Genomic DNA, 17,525 nt, shown 5'->3' with positions numbered 1-17,525 from the left:
GCCATCAGTGATAAAATCCTTTTCATAGCTTAATTATGTATTGAAATAAGATGCAAGCATATGTAGTTATTGTTGAAGATATACTTTTGTAACTGCATAATATTTTATTTTTCAGTTTTTAAAATAGTATTTAGTAAATAAGTTGGTTTCCTATATTTTAGGAGTAAGTCAACTTTAATGGATTAGCCTAGTCAATAAGTGGTTCCTATCTTTAAGGAGCAAGTTAGTTTTAATATTCTATTTTGCTAATATCTTGTTATCTAATTAGTTTATCTTTTGCTATTTATTGTATCGCTGCTGAGAACAATTTGAATTAGAATAGAATAATTCTATTTCCTCCGCATACGTATTGTCTCTCTTCTCTCCTCTGTTTTTTATAATTTCCTCCACAAAACCAACAATTGGTATTAGAGTCTTATTCTTACGGGACCTGTACCATGGAAGGTGAAGCAAGTTTTTCCCACATAACTCTTCCAATCTTTGATGGAGAGAATTATGATCTTTGGGAAATGAAAATGCAATCCTACACGGAGTCTTTGGATTTGTGGGATGCTGTGGAAGAGGATTATGAAATATATCCGTTGCCTGAAAATCCCACCATGGCCCAAATTAAAAATCACAAAGAAAGAAAGATGAAGAAGGCAAAGGCGAGGTCATGTTTGTTCACTGGTGTTTCACAAATGATATTCATCAGAATCATGACTCTTAAATCACCCAAAGAAATCTGGGATTATCTGAAAGAGGAATACGCTGGAGATGATAGAATACGAAGCATGCAAGTGCTGAATTTAAGGAGGGAATTTGAGCTTCAAAGGATGGAAGAGTCAGAGACAATCAAAGAACACTCAAACAAATTGTTGGGTATTGCCAACAAGATAAAGTTGTTGGGAAGTGATTTTGCTAATTCGAGAATCATAGAGAAAATTTTGGTAACGGTGCCGGAGAGGTATGAAGCATCTATAGCTTCATTGGAGAACACAAAGGATCTGTCGAAAATCACATTGGCAGAAGTGCTACATGCCCTGCAAGCTCAAGAGCAGTGAAGGTTGATGAGGCAAGATCGTGTTGTCGAAGGTGCTTTGCCCGCCAAACATCATGAAGTTGATGAAAGCAAAAATGATTTTTTCAAGAAAAATCAACCAGCAAGCAGCGAAAATAGTGCAAACAACCAAAACAAAGGTAAGGATAAAAAGAAAAATTATCCACCTTGTCAGCATTGTGGCAAAAAAGGTCATGCACCTTTCAGATGTTGGAGGAGACCAGATGCAAAATGTAACAAGTGCAACCAGATAGGGCATGAAGTGGTGATCTGCCCCAACAAAAATCACCATGATGAGGGAGCTCAGATTGCTAATCAAGACGAGGAGGACCAATTGTTTGTGGCCACATGCTTCTTGAGTAGTGAATCAAGTGAAAGTTGGTTGATTGATAGTGGTTATACGAACCACATGACATATGATAAGACTCTATTCAAGGATTTGAAGCCAACTAATGTCTCAAAGGTCAGAATTGGGAATGGTGGTTATATTCGAGTAAAAGGAAAAGGAACTGCTGCAATTTCAACGTGTTCAGGTATCAAATTAATATCAGATGTTCTTTATGTACCTAACATTGACCAAAACTTGCTAAGTGTAGGTCAGTTGATTAAAAAGGGATTTAAAGTGTCCTTTGAACATCAACATTGCTTGATCTATGACATTGTTGGCCGAGAAGTTCTAAGGGTTAAAATGAAAGGTAAAAGCTTTTCATTTGATCCAGCAGAGGAGGAGCATACAACCTATTTCACTCAAGTCACACCCACGGAACTCTGGCACAAGAGACTTGGTCATTGCCATCTTGAAAGAATGCTAAACATGAAAAAAAAGGAAATATGCAAAAGAAAATTTGAAGAAGTTTCAAATGGAGGAATGCAAATCTATTAGCACACCAATGAATCAAAAGGAGAAGTTTAGCAAGGAAGAAGGTGTTTATAACATTGATGAGGATATTATGGGAGCTTGATTGGATGTCTAATGTATCTCACTACAACAAGGCCAAACATTCTATTTTCTCAAAAGAACAAAACTAGAATTTTTGTTGACAATCAAGTAGCCATTGCTATTGCAAACAATCCCGTGTGTCATGGGAAGACTAAACATTTCAATATCAAGGTCTATTATTTGATAAAAATGCAACAAAGTGGAGAAGTGAACTTAATTTACTGCAAGTCTAAAGATCAACTGGCTGACATGTTTACAAAGTCACTACCTATCAACAAACTTGAACTCTTAAGGCAAAGAATTGGAGTTTGCAGTTCCAAAAGCAAGGAGGAGTGTTGAAGATATACTTTTGTAACTGCATAATATTTTATTTTTCAGTTTTTAAAATAGGATTTAGTAAATAAGTTGGTTTCCTATATTTTAGGAGTAAGTTAGTTTTAATGGATTAGCCTAGTCAATAAGTGGTTCCTATCTTTAAGGAGCAAGTTAGTTTTAATATTCTGTTTTGCTAATATCTTGTTATCTAATCAGTTTATCTTTTGTTATTTATTGTATCGCTGCTGAGAACAATTTGAATTAAAATAGAATAATTCTATTTCCTCCGCATACGTATTGTTTCTCTTCTCTCCTCTATTTTTTATAATTTCCTCCACAAAACCAACAGTTATTACTACTTTAGCTTGTTCTGCATACTACTTTAGCTCGTTCAATAAAAACTCTTAAATTTTGACAAATTCAAACAAGATTTCATAAGAGATTAGTTAATATGTTTGCACGATATTTCTAGAATTTATACTTTCCTTTCAAATATAATTACTTATTTCTTAATGCAGATACGTATTACATTTTAAAATATGCTTTGAAGTCTTAAAAAATGAACTGCATATACTAGTAGGGTATCGTTGATTTGACTGCACTTAAAATGGAGGCAGAAATGTATTTAAACTATCTTGGTATTATGCATAAAACCTTCAAATGCCATTCAGAATCTGGACACAAGTATGCCATCAGTGATAAAATCCTTTTCATAGCTTAATTATGTATTGAAATAAGATGCAAGCATATGTAGTTATTACTACTTTAGCTTGTTCTGCATACTACTTTAGCTCGTTCAATAAAAACTCTTAAATTTTGACAAATGCAAACAAGATTTTATTGAATAATTTTTACTTGAACATGTGGCCCGTCTGCGCAAAGTGGTAATGAATTTTTATAATATAGGGCTTCTTTAATCTTCACTCCCTACTGTTTTTCTTTTTTGTTAAATGATAAAAGAATTAAATGGTTGTAATTTCCACTTTTTTTAGACTCTGCTCATCAATGGAAGAGGACAGTTCAATTGGTCGTAAATTACTTTTGATTGGCTTGCCCGTTTGAATCTGAAATAGGTAGGTAATGTGCCTTTATTGAACTGGTCATCCAATACAGAGAGTCTGTTCTAAGTGCATTAGTGTTAGATGCACAAGTAGTTTCATTTTCATATTTAATTTGTATCATTTTTTACTTGAAACAGTTAAATCTTTTATTGCTTTTCAATTGGCTTTTGGCTGTAGGCAAACATATCTTGATGCCTTTCATATATACTCGTGATAGCCTAAAATACAAATGCAACAAGTGGAACATATAATATACTATGAAATTAGACTTTTTCACAATACAACATTATTAAATGAGTTTAGAGTGACTATAAAATTACATGGTAAAATCACATTGTCATCTAATTATAAATTATTATAGGTATGCTTTTTAAAATTATTATCATGATAGCCAATAAATTTATCATATATAGTAGTTTGTGATTGAATAACATTATAAAATAATTATTTTATACAGTTAGTGTATAACATTTTTTTTCTTATTAAATTTTGGTTATGCTTGTTAATATAAATAAATGTGTGTGCATCGGTTCTCCTGGAAACTTTTTTGTGGTTTCCCATTTTGAAATGCAAAGGTTGGTACTGAATCCTCTTTGGCAGAGCCCATCAACCCCTCATGGTTCCCCCTTTTGATATGCAGTGCAGTTCAGAAACTTGAGGTTGATACCTTGGTCCTGGGAACTCATGGTTATGGATTTTTTAGGAGGTAGCTAATTAAAAAACTTGTGGATCGCTTGCTGCAGGCACCCTTCATTTTTAATTTAAGTAATATATGATTGAAAATAACCTCCTTAATTGTAGGGCACTTATTGGAAGTATAAGTGATTATTGTGCCAAGCATCCAGGGTGTGCTGTTGTAGTCATGAAGCAACCATGTCCATAAGATCATGAATTGTCCTTTTCTTAATACTAGACTTAGTTAGAGCCTGAGAAAATGATTAACTTGCCTGAACTGTGAAGTGTGAACAACCACTGATTTTATTTGTTTATTTTGGACAAACATAGAAAAGCAATAAAGTTGAGGTTTATTTGATTACTAGAAATTATTAATTTTTCGGTGGACCGTGGATGGTAAAAAATTGGGTGCATTACATTATTACTTCATAGGCATTTCTCTGTCTGAATAGCTAGTGAATTTGATTGAAGAAGTTCTTGCTGAAATTCCTGTTGGATATTAGCATTGTGTAGTTTACTAGCTTTTGAAAATCCATATGGATTAAACAGTTTTTGATTAAAAATGTTGCTTGTTAGAAAGAATTATTATTAAAGAACAATGTGTAACTTGCGCGCATCTTTATATGTACGGAACTAATGTTCATATAATTATTAGTTATCATTTTTCTAGTGTTATTTTTAGTCTAAACGGAATGGTCCCTTTAGAGTTCATTAATTTATCCAAGTTGAAACCTCATTTTTTTCTTTCCTCGTGAATTAGGATGATATAAGTAAAAAATGTTGTCACCTTATTGCTATCTAATTATTTGGATGTTTCCATTTTATTGGAATTATTTTATTGATGGTACCATGAACACATTATGACAGACATCGTATTGATGGATGCTCGCATGACTGATTTAGATTGGGAAACTTCCCGTGACAGTAGCAGTGAGGACCAAGATTGATGCAATCCTAACTTCCAAGGATATTGGATAGAAGGCTCCAAGAAGTTTAGGCCAGAGATGTAAGAGAAGACCATAAGGTTCTCATGAATCTTAAGGTAGATTTAGGGCCCATGGATTAAATATGAACCCAATTATCTTTGTACATATTAGATTAATGTTTCATTATTTTTTAGCCTTGTATTTAGGGCTCCATAGTGTAGGGAGGATACCCTAGTAATGTAGGATTTTTCAACCCTTGTATTTTAGGGCACCTAGACTAATTTTTGTATCAGGGGTAGTTTTGTAATTTTGCATGTATTAAGTGCACTATTTGATGTGTGTGTGTGTGTGTTGGGAGAGAAACTTAATTGAATTGGAAGAAGTCCAATCTAATTATATTTTGGACCATCCTAAGGGGAAGGTAAGCATTTGCTTGCTACATCTCATTGTCACATCATATAGTCACACTTTGTGCATGTCCTTCATGCTTTACATGTCTCATGACACCTAAACATATTTAGTGGAGAAAATTAAGGTTGTTCCAGTGTGGTATCTGCCCATATTTAAACTTTTTGCTAGCATATTTGTTATTTTATTGACTTTATGTCATTATTGTACTATGTGATGTATTAACTCTACAATAGTTGACTACCTGGTATTAACTATATATTGACATTAGTTGAGTACACATGGTGTCTTTATTGTTTAAGCTTTTATTAGATAGAATAGGCCATATTTTTTTTTTAAAAAAAATATGACATTCTACATAGGTTATATAATAAATGATTTAGAAAGTGACTATACAACATTGGTTGTAGGAAAAACTAATGTGAAAAAGATGCTTTCTACATCGGTTTCAGACAAAACCAATGTTGTAATTACTATACAACATTGGTTTAGATAAAATCTATGTAGAAAATGTCTTTTCTACATTGGTTTTTACCAAAACCGATGTAGAAAGTGTTTTATCCATATCGGTTTTTCCTATAACCAATGTTGTTATTGTATTTTTTGCATTTTTTGTATATTTCTTATTAAACAACATCAATTAAGGAATAATTGATGTTGTATACTAGATTTTAACATCGATTTTAATAATCGATGTTAAAATTGATACTTTTAATGATAATAGTTTTAATATTGGTTCATAACTAATGTTGAAAGTCTAAAAAACTGTTAAAAGCCTACTTTTTGAGTGAATAGGCATTTTGGTCCCTGTCTTTGTACCCATTTTGCAAATTAGTTCCTATCTTTTTGAAATGTAAAATATAGTCCATATCTTTGCATAAGTCTTGCAAAATAGTCCTTGCCGTTAAATTTGAAAGTAACGTCGTTAGTGAAGTGCATTGTTGGCAATTTTAGTGTCACGTAGACTATCCAACATGACACTAAAGTGTGTAACAAACACCACGTGGATTTCAATTTTACACCACTCTTTTGGTTCAGGGTAAACAAACACAAAGATGGAACCAAACCAAACCTTCGTCATCATCCCAAATAAAATAAATACAACAACATTTTATAAGTGCAAATAATAAAATTACAGGAAGAAGAAGAAGCTAGTACTGGTTTAATTAGTTACTAGTAGAGATGGTGGTTTGTTGGTCCACTTGAGAAGCAAATTGGAGATATGGTCGGTAGAGGAACCATGTGGAGAGAGAACCTTAGCCGCAACCTCCTTGAGATCCTTGATTCGGTAATGAAGCTTCTTCCCTTCCTGGCCTTCCATTAGGCATTTGACAACACTGGCCATTTCCTGGCTTGGACCAATCCAGTCTCCTCCGCAACTTTGGGCCTTAGTGCCACCTTGATGTCATGCGTGAGCATAAATGCGTTGGTCCTCTGCTTTGCGAACATGGACTAATTTCATGTTTAGTTTGCGTGATTTTGTATTTTTTTTTAATTTTAATCCTTTTAAGATTTTACTTTTTTATTTTTAATCTTTGAAAGCTCGTGATTTAAAGACTACAATTGAAAAAAATAAACTTGTAAAAATTAAAAATGAAAAAAAATTAAAAAATTAAAATTAAAATAAAGGTAAGTTTACAAGAACTAGAATCATATTTAAGTTTTTTTTTTTACCTTTGCACTATTCATAATTTGGACTATTTTGTGTTGCAATGGGACGTTACTTGTTGACAATTTCATTGGTAGTGAAACCATGAAAAGTGGGAAATATATTGCCAAACTTGTTAGCTTATTATATGTAGGCAACTAATTGTGTTTTACAGGGAAAAAATATATACATTCAACGACTGATAGTGTATAAAACTTATGGTTCATGTAGGATAAGTATCATGCTTATTTTGGAGGTCAAGAAGAAGAGAGAAAAGCTAATTATACTGATATGGTGAGAGATCAATATTTATCTTGAATTATTATAGCAATCAATATTTTTAATGTTATCAGGGCACTAGTGTTTTGTGGTACAAGTTTCATTATGTTAAAGAGAGAGTCAAGGAGAAACACTGGGGGTAGTGCTTGAGAGACAAGGAGGAGGGAAAAACAGGTTTTCTAATGATTTCGACGACGAGAATCCATCTAAAGGTAAAAACATTCCGATTGTAGAGGACAACCAAGAGTGATGGCAAGTAGTGTCAAAAACAAAAAGGAAAATCAATATAGTCACTTTGTCTACTACCCACTGAAACAGGCCAATCCATGGCCCCTTATTTACACAATTACCTTTTGAAATGGAGCTAATCTTCTTAAGTTTCTTGGAATTCACATTTTTTTATTTCTCTCCTTTAACATTTTCCAAGTCCACCAACACATCAACACTTAGACGAGTCTAAGGAGGCACAGACCACATCCGATCCTCATGGACAAATGCCCTCTCAAATGAGAGAAAAGCATCAATCCTCCCAATGCTTTCTTCTAAACTTGATAATATGCTCTGAGCTTGTCTACCATATCGAAAATCAATATCCTCTTTGATGTAGCTCCATTGGAGTTTGTAGGCCTTGGATCTTCTTCATCACTGGAGTCATTTGCTTCTTGAATTTTAATGGCAGCAGAATGGAGAAGAAGAAGAGTTGAGAGGAGACGTCACTTTGAGGAGAAGATGAGTCAAGAAGAAGCTCACCATCATAGGAAGTCATGGATAAGAACTTGAAGGTAGGAGAATATGAGTGGAGGGAGAAGGAGAGAAGGAGCACAAAATTGTGTGCCTCAAAAGAAGTTTGAACTTTGAAGTGTAATTCTCAAATGATCAAAGTTAAAAAAATGCACACACAATGTCTCTATTTATAGTCTAAGTGTCACACAAAATTGGAGGGAAATTTGAATTTCTATTCAAATTTCACTTGAATTTGAAATTGAATTTGTGGAGCCAAATTTTGGAGCCAAAATTTCACTAATTATATTAGTGAATTTTAGCTATGGTTCAGTCCACTAATCCAAGATCAAGTCTAAGATTCTCTACTAAATGTGCTTAGGTGTCATGAGGCATGTAAAGCATGAAGGACATGCACAAAGTGTGACTATATGATGTGGCAATGAGGTGCAGCAAGCAAATGCTCACCTCCCCCTCTAAAATGTAATTGGATTGGGTTTCTCCCAATGCAATTAAATTTATTTCCCAACACACACATCAAATATTGATTTAATGCATGTGAAATTACAAAACTACCCTTAATACAAAAACTATAGTCTAGGTGCCCTAAAATACAAAGGGTGAAAAATCCTACAATTCTAGGGTACCCTACCTACATTATGGAGCCCTAAATACAAGGCTAAAAATTAATGAAACCTTAATCTAATATCTACAAAGATAAGTGGGCTCATACTTAGCCCATGGGCCCGAAATTTACCCTAAGGCTCATGAGAACCCTAGGTCCTTCTCTTGCATCTTTGGCCCAATCTTCTTGGAATCTTCTATCCAATGCCCTTGGGAGGTAGGATTGCATCACTATTGTTTGAGCACAAAATAAGCAATAAAAGAGAAGTAATTTAAATAATTGCTATGTGATTTTAATATACAAATGACGTATAACACTTATCAAACTCTCCTAAATTTAAAGCTTTGTTTGTCTCAAACAAAAGTAAACTAACACTATACCAAGTTAGATCAATGACAATGTTTAAGTTGTAACCAATCACAACAACTGAGATAATTGCATATCTTTCAACAAGTTCAGTTTCCAATTCTTAAGTTCAGGCAAGTCATGGTTTCATGAAGGAATCATGCAAAAAATACACTCAGAGAGTGAAAAGGTTAGCAAGCATGATAAGTATTAAAGAAGTTTAACCATGCTTCACTTCTCACAAGGCTAGTGTTTCACTCATCACACAATTGTTTTAGCTATGTGGCTATCATTTAAACTAATTGGAATTATAAATCTCAAATTCGCACATCATCTAAACAATGCAATTGCACACACATAATACGGATCACTAAGGATTTTATTAGGCTTGCAACTTAGCTGAGCTAACAAGGAATCATGATTTGCAGGAGATTTTCCTGCTTAGTACACAATGGCGGTGACCTTTGGTATTCCTACCTTCCTGATTCACTCATAATTAATATTTTTTTGAACAATACTCGCACTAAGCACGAGCATGTGCGCTAAGCTCAATTCAGATAATTTCAAGCCCGAGAGAGTTTGGGGCTTAGAGTGGGTTGACCTGGCTTAGCGTGAGTTGTAGGTTATTTTGGCCTGCAAGATTCACTAAGTGTGCATGATGCACTTAGCAAGTAAATGTGTGTGCGCTAATACAGAGAGAGACATAAAGTTGATGCTTTCCCCTAGGTCGATAAGAGCTTTTCCCACTGAAGTTGTTCCTATGGAGCATGGGATAGTCACATTCCCGAGATCTTTGAACTTGTGTGGCAAGATTCGCTGAATCATAGAGCTGTAATTTCCCTCGAACACGATGCTCTCATCGTTGATATACTTTTCCTTCTTTGTTAAGAGATCTTTCATGAATTTTTCATACATCGACATCTGTTGTAACGCTTCACCAAAGAGGATGGTGATTTCCATTTTCCTGAAAATATCAAGTGAGAAAAATACTTGTCTTTATCTTTTCTAGAAGGGACCAAATGATAAGGAATATCCTTGGCAAGTACAGTTTGTGCTTCCCGCTTGCTTTCTCTGGCTAATTGGCCCTTGGTCTTAGAGTTCAACATCACTCTCCTCATTGGTATTATTTTTTTCTTTTTCATTTTTCTCGCCCTTTAAAATTCTCTTCTCAGTCTCTTTTATTTTTCTCTCATCATATTCCTCATCTTTTCCCACTTCCTTTCCTACTCCCTCTACACTCATTCCTTTTTAGACTCTCTCTTACCTTGCTCCTGGTGAAGATCACCTTGTAGTCTTCCTTAGGATTTTTCTCTGTATTGGCCACAAAATGTCCATTGGGTTTCTCAGCTAATTGCTTAGCAAGTTAGCCCACTTGAACCTCCAGATTCTTAATAGTTGACTCATTACTGGTTCTTTTGTACAAATTCAGACCCTGATTAGGGGGGGAGGGGGCAATTGGACGAACCCACTTGGTCTTTCTTGAAGTTATTACTTGGATGGAACCTCCAATCTTGACCTTGGTTTTGAGAGAAATTTCCTCCTTGATGAAAACCCGCATTACTTCTTGGATGATAACTTGCATTGCTTCTTTGATTATACCCATGGTGGTTCATGTTGGCCATATAATTGACCTTCTTTGATGTTTCCTCTTGAGTCATGCAGGTGCTTGACTCTTGAGCTCCGCCGCACAAAGCACAACCTCCTACCTGCATTATAGAAACATTAGCATGATTACCTGAATTAAGATATTCCTAAGTTTAGTGTTGCGTTCATTTTGAATTTTTGGTATCTTCTTTTCATATAGCTAAGTCAAGTTAAATACAATACAACACCTAATATATAGACACATAAATTGCATCTTTTGTGTCACAATGACGAGAGATTAACCAACGCAACATAATTAATCAACAATATACATAATTCCAAAAGGCAAAATAGCTTAACTAAATACCTGTAAAGAAAAAGGTAGTGAATTTTGTTGGAATGAGATTGATAGTAAAAGTCAAAGAACTATAAATAGATTCAAAGTAAGAGGAAAAAAAATAGGAATCATCATGGAAGAGAATAGAAAGAGAGAGGTGAAATATCTAACCGAAAATATGCAATTTTTTCCTAAAAGCTTCTCACCCTACTTGTTAAAAAAAAAAAAAACTATTTTTACCAATAGCTTTTCAAAAGAAAATATATATATTTGATCCAGCTTCTCATTTCAAGAAAGAGAATCCACCATTATATTGGGCTTATAGATTAAGGTTAAATTATTTTTTTGTCGTTTAATTTATTTTTTAGAATAAATTTGATCCTTTATTTTTTTTTTGGGTTCAATTTGGTTCTTTTACTTTTAAAAATTATTCAATTTGATTCTATTGTCTAAATTGGGTCAATAGAGTTAAAAAATCATAATTTGTGATGGTTTAAAATCATCACTAATGATTTGAAACCATCATAAAATACACATTTTCAAACACCGTGAATTTAATTTAAACGAAAGAATCAAATTGTATTAGTTTTAAAAATCAGAGGATTAAATTAAATTAAAAAATTAAAGGATCAAATTGAACCTAAATAATAAGTTAAAGCAAAAAAACAACTTTAACCATAAATTAAAACAATTGTGTCAACCTCCATTTTGAGAAGAAGAAAATGAAGGAGAATGTGGGTGTTAATTGATAAAATGATGTTTTGGTCAAGGTTGATAATGTAATTACATCCTTTGATGTCACGCTAAACTAATGGTATGTGAAAACAATTCAATTTTACGAAAATATTATTTAATTCATGAAAATACTTGGAAAATATTGTAATGCCAAAATCATAGTAAACATAAATGATAATCACGTAGGCATAATTAAATAACCACAATTTAATTACCAGATAAGTTACCTCATGCATCAAATAAATTAATAATGTACTACACCAAAGCGTACTTTTAAAAAAAAATATCACATGGTACTACATACCTTGATTTTAGTAGTGTTGATATCAAAGTAATTCTGAATACAAAAATGCATGCCATAGATTAAATGCTAATAGGAAATATCAAAGTACATCAAAAATGGAGAAGAGGTAACCTTAAATACAACAAAATGACTCATAAGTTGGACATACTAACCCTAGACTAAAGAGTCATTGACGAGTCCTCCTCCTGTGAGTTAGTGGTATGAATTACGGATCAAAGTATGATGTTCCTATGCATTGTTGACTGCATGTCATCTATTCCCACGACACTAACACCACAATCATCACACAACATAAGCAAGAGAGATAATAAGCACATAAACGAACAACATAAGTATGTGAGTAATGACATACGTCATGCATGTAAAGAAATATATATAAGTAGTATCAAGATCAATAATAGCATACAATAGACCATCAAAATATAACAATATAACAAAAAATGCATGTGATAGATTCAATCTCTTGAGATTACTTAAAATGAGTGAGGTACACTACTACAATAAAGCTTTTTAACGACACACTAACTATGACAATTAAGAAGAAAACATCATTGAAGGATATGCGGTGGCGTTGTAGTAACTTTCAGGAAAGTATACAACGACGGTTATTTAATAACCGCCTTCAATAATGACTTTAAGGAGTACAACGACGGGTTGACAAAGACCGTCGTAGTTGTGTTGGTAATACAAAGACGATTTTTTCATTTTGACCATCTTTGAATAAGCTTTTAAAATTTTTCGCAAAATCACTACTAATTTCGTAGCTAGCTTTGTCTCAGTTGCACGTGCATAACCTAGCTTCTTTTGTGCTTCTTCCATTCATCGTTGTCCAAGCTAGTTGTGTACTCCCTCAAAACCCCGTTACTTTTCTGTTTGTCTTCGAGTTTAATTCTCTCACTCTCATGGATTTTGTGCTTACTTTGTTTTTACAGTGACCCTCAAACTCAAGCTTTGATTGGGCCCTGTGTCTCTTCAATCTCTGCAAAGCAACACCAGAGAAGTTCATCTGTGAAGTCTCGGTCAAAGGTAAGTAGCCCTGTCCGTCAAGAGTTTGTTTTCCTTCCATGATTGAACAATGCTTGAACCCAATGTAATTGCATGCATATGCTACCCTAGTCCGCCTATTTGTGTGCCTTTGTGTTTGCCTTGTAGAACTTAGTTATCACTTTAGTTCAATTGAAAATAGTTTGATGAGCAAACCTATTTTAGGTGTGTGGGGTCTTTAAGATGGTCTGAAGAAATTCTTGTATGAATTTAAGGCAGCAGCTACAGTCAACTAAAGTTACACTTTTTGCCTCTAAGTTGGAACAAATGTATGTACCTTCCTCTTTGCCTCTAAGTTGAAACATTTCATTAATTATACACTAACTTGGTGAAAACCAATCTCCTTGGTAAGAGGGACACCAAGCTCTGCCATACAAGCCTGGATCCTATCATCTGGGCCAAACAATACAGGGTACCTCTGAAGGCACTAATCCTGCATTCTCTCCAATGCCACAACCAAAGAGTAACTAATTGCAAACCCTCCACCCCCATAAGCCATATTATAACAAAAATGAATATTTTGCATATGGTTATCTGAATTGGTCCCAATGTAATAGAATTGATTATGATCATATTTTTGCAACACCCTCACCAAATTCTTGGTCACAAAGAAAGTGTAGTCATCCCCCATCACAAACCACCTCTCATTGTTAACAGAATCAAAACGGAAACAATCCTATATTATAGATACTAAATAGTTTTCCAAGTCTTGAGTTTATAATGGTTATCAAATTAGAAATCTCTAGCCTAAGCATAAATACTATTCCATGGTTTATCTTTTGGACTAATGTGTCTAATCATGGTACAGTTTCGGCTGGTGCTATCCATATGGAAGATGTTGTTTCTAGAGATGAATCCACTCCCATTATTGTAGTAATTCCTGGTCTAACTAGTGACTCTTCATCTGCCATAAGTTATATTATGATTCATTTTACGTGTATGCTTAATGTTGTTATTTTCCCCTGTCCTCATTGTACAACTTTATTGGAATTTGGAAGAACCACATACTTATCCCCTTCCCTGTGAGCAATTACTTGACTGCTATGTCACGGCTTGTAAATTGCCTGCCTTAGTGGCTTGGTAGATGGCAGTTATGCCAAAGACGTATGTTGTGTTACTGTTAGTGTTATCATTGTCTATAGACATACTAGTCAAGATAGATTAGGAGTGGATGCATTTAGGGGTAAAGTTGGGGTAGCTCTTGTTGCAAAAAGATGGTAGAATCTCTCCTTAGGTGGTTTGGTCATGTGTGGCAAAGTCTGGTAGAAGCCCTAAAAAGAAGAGTAGAGCAGATGGAGGATAATGTAGCCACTAGAGGCAGAGGGATACCAAGAAAAACTATAAGCAAAACAATTAAGTAAAACTTAGAGGTCAATAATTTGTCTATAGTTATGATTTACCACAGAATATTATGACATTGTTTGATTCATGTTGCTGACTCCACCTAATGAGAAAAAACACTTAGTTGTTGTTGTGTTGTTATCATTGTTACAATAATTAAGTATGCATTTCTATACACATATTTTGTGTTTTGTATGATTTCTTTCTTATAACCACATAAAAAACTGTTTGCTACTTTGCAATGCATGTGAATGGGACTTAATGTGCCGTTGATTTTGATTTTTGGTTGGGGTTCTTCAATTTCTCAAATTTAGAATAGATGTTTCACCTTTTTTATGCTTGTATAACACAAAATAATGTCACACATTAAAGTTCTCCACAATGCCTCGGCCTGCCATAAAGTTTTTCCAAGTGCAAGTGGAAGTGAGCCAAGAGCAATATTAGCCTGATATTTTATCAACGCTGAGGAATTAATGCTAAACAGATTGTTTCCCTGAGTGACACTAATTGTCAAAATGGAGAAAGTGTCTTACACCATAATTTGATTTATTTATTTATTCTGTTAGACTTAAAGTATGCTAGACATTCCCCCACTTGAAATTTTATTAATTTCTAAATTTTCACTTCTTTTGTTGATTAGGGGTTTCTTTTATATTATATTGCCGTCTTACAATTTAATTTTCCTTTTTCCTTTCCCCACTTTCATTGTAGTATCTCAAACATCTTGCATATCATACAACGAAGTGTGGATGGAAAGTTGTTGTCAGTAATCACCGAGGACTTGGAGGTGTTTCAATCACGGTTAGTTTTACTGCAAGATGGAAATATATATATTGACAAGTTTGATTCAATTCCGAGACATGAATATTGTCATATACTTACGAAGACTATCAACATCTATTTATTGTACTTCCCCATAATCATCTAAATCATTCTAAAATTTAAAGTTATCAGGTGAAGACTTGGATTGGTCATATATCTCTAAACTTAGGCTTGGTTTCCTACCAATCAATTACTATTACCAATATAAAATTTAAGGTTAGCTAATAAGTTGGCTGAGTATCCATCCCTAGCCTCACTTTCTCCGAGACTATGCGAGATATTCTAACTCCCAACCTCTTTCTGTGTAGATTCTTGACCTTGAACTTTGAGACATCACTTGATATTCTCAATGTTGGTAAAAGGTATTCCTGACTAGGTTCATTTGTCACTTCTTGATCTAGCCACACGTTGCCCCTTATCACATTTGTCCTCCACCATAGTTTGATGTACTCTTTTCTATGGTTCCATAGCCTTGATAAGGCTGCTATGCCGAACACTGTGGGAAATGTTGGTTTTTCCCTCAAAGGGTGTTGTTTTATTGGTGTGTTGAGATGGGGATGGAGCAGTGTTGTTGGAAAAGTGGGTGGTGGTGGGAAGAGGGTAAGGCTTTTTTTGAGGGAAATCATATGAATGTGTGATGAATCCGAGGGTGTAGAAGAGGTAGGAGATGGAGGTTAAGAGGAAGAAGGATGTCATTAGTTTTGCTATGGTACATGAAGAGTGGTGGAAATTGTAACATTCCAATTTTTTCGTAAATAAATTTAAAAAGATTTTTAGTAAATAAATAAATAAATATAGAGCAAATAATAGGCTAAGTACCCTAGGTATAAATAGCTATGTTAAGTTAGGTGTCTCTTGGCCTCATTTTCGTTTTTCCCCTTCTCTGCTCAAAATCCTTTCTTTTTCCCGCAGTCCACCAAACCTGTCTCAGAAAAACAATGATCTCAGACTCATTTACCGTTGGATCGTCGTGAAACTTTAGCATCATGTTCGCAACCCAATTCCGAGCATTCTCACCGTTGAGAATTATAAAAACATGTTGGAGCTAAGAGAAATATCCTTTACACCTTAGCTTTCTCTTTTCCCGCAGAAACCCAAAATAGTCTCAGTAAAACTACAATCCCAGTTTCGTTAACCGTTGGGTTTTCATAAAATTTGGATATGTTGTTCGAAATTCAATTTCGAACACTTTCACGTTGTGATTTGCGAGATAATATTCTTGGAGGGAGAAAAAGGAATCGCATGAAGATAGTATAAGTGGAGGCTTCAATCTCTTCTCCGTCTCTCTGACGTTTGAGAATTTTATTGGGACACTCGGAGGAATAACTGGAGGAATATCAGGGAACCGCTAGAGATGCTGCTATTGCTGGCTGAAGACACGTGAGCCCGCGGTAAGGGATGAGTTATTCACAATTGGGGATTAGTGAGAACATGTGTAAGGATCCTTAGAGATATCAATTGGAATGAGTTTTGGGGTGTTTTTGCAATTTTCATTTTATCCTTATAATTATTACAGTGAATTATATATGTTTGACAGACCAATTGTTGTGAAATTGATATATTATTGTGTTGAGCGTGAACCCTATAAGTCGAGCATTTTTCTAATTAATATGAATTGATGAAATAAAGTAAGGAAAAATTTAGAGAGAGATATTGATTTTGTATTTTCTCCTTTTCTTGCTTTTTAGGTTTTTATATATAATTTTAAAAAATTAATATCATAATTGAAATTGACCAAAGTGTTCATATAATTATTTTAGAATTTATGCATTGAAAGCTTACTTTGAAATTTGTGATTCAATATGATGTTTGCTAGTTTATATATATAGAGGTAGTTATTTATATTAATAATTTATGTAAATAATATTGTAGAGTGTTATAGTATGATTCCAAAAATTATTAAGTGTTGGAGTTTGAGAATATTATGGTTAAATTTGATGAACATGTGTATGTTGTACCTTATGAATATCATTAAGAATGTTATGAGATGGTTGATGTGATGTTATGAGATGTTAAAGTGTGGACATGATATTCGATTGTGAATAAGTGGACATGTTTAACACTAGATGTTACATTAATTATATTGTGAGTTATGAATTATACAATAACCCGACCAGTGTTTATGCGCAATGTTAAAGAGAAAGTGTAGGTTCCTAGTTAGGAACCAGTGTTAAATTTGTAGCGCAATTGTGTTAAACATGTTTGAAACATGAGTGTGAGATCGTGGTATTGTATAATTCATGAACAGTGCTTATAAATGAAATATGTGATGAATTGTGGAATAATATGTTGCCTTGAGATTATAATATTGTTATTGAGATTGAGTAAAAGTGTAAAGTAGAACATGTGCTAAATTATGAGATACGTGAAAACATGT

General features: G+C 34.0%; 1 protein-coding gene and 1 pseudogene across 1 annotated transcript; one reads left to right on the top strand and one right to left on the bottom strand.

Moving 5' to 3' along the window:
• Positions 1–698: 698 nt before the first annotated feature.
• Positions 699–1,043, top strand: LOC102661116 (uncharacterized). The gene has a single exon (XM_006575871.2). It carries the CDS (start codon positions 699–701, stop codon positions 1,041–1,043), a length of 345 nt encoding a protein of 114 aa, XP_006575934.2.
• An 8,583-nt stretch (positions 1,044–9,626) lies between these two features.
• On the bottom strand, positions 9,627–15,774 carry LOC106797498 (uncharacterized; annotated as a pseudogene).
• Between the last annotated feature and the right edge of the window lie 1,751 nt (positions 15,775–17,525).

This window comes from Glycine max, chromosome 2 (assembly GCF_000004515.6).
Source record: "Glycine max cultivar Williams 82 chromosome 2, Glycine_max_v4.0, whole genome shotgun sequence".
Classification (NCBI taxonomy): Eukaryota; Viridiplantae; Streptophyta; class Magnoliopsida; order Fabales; family Fabaceae; genus Glycine; species Glycine max.
This window is presented reverse-complemented; position numbering and strand designations above follow the sequence as displayed.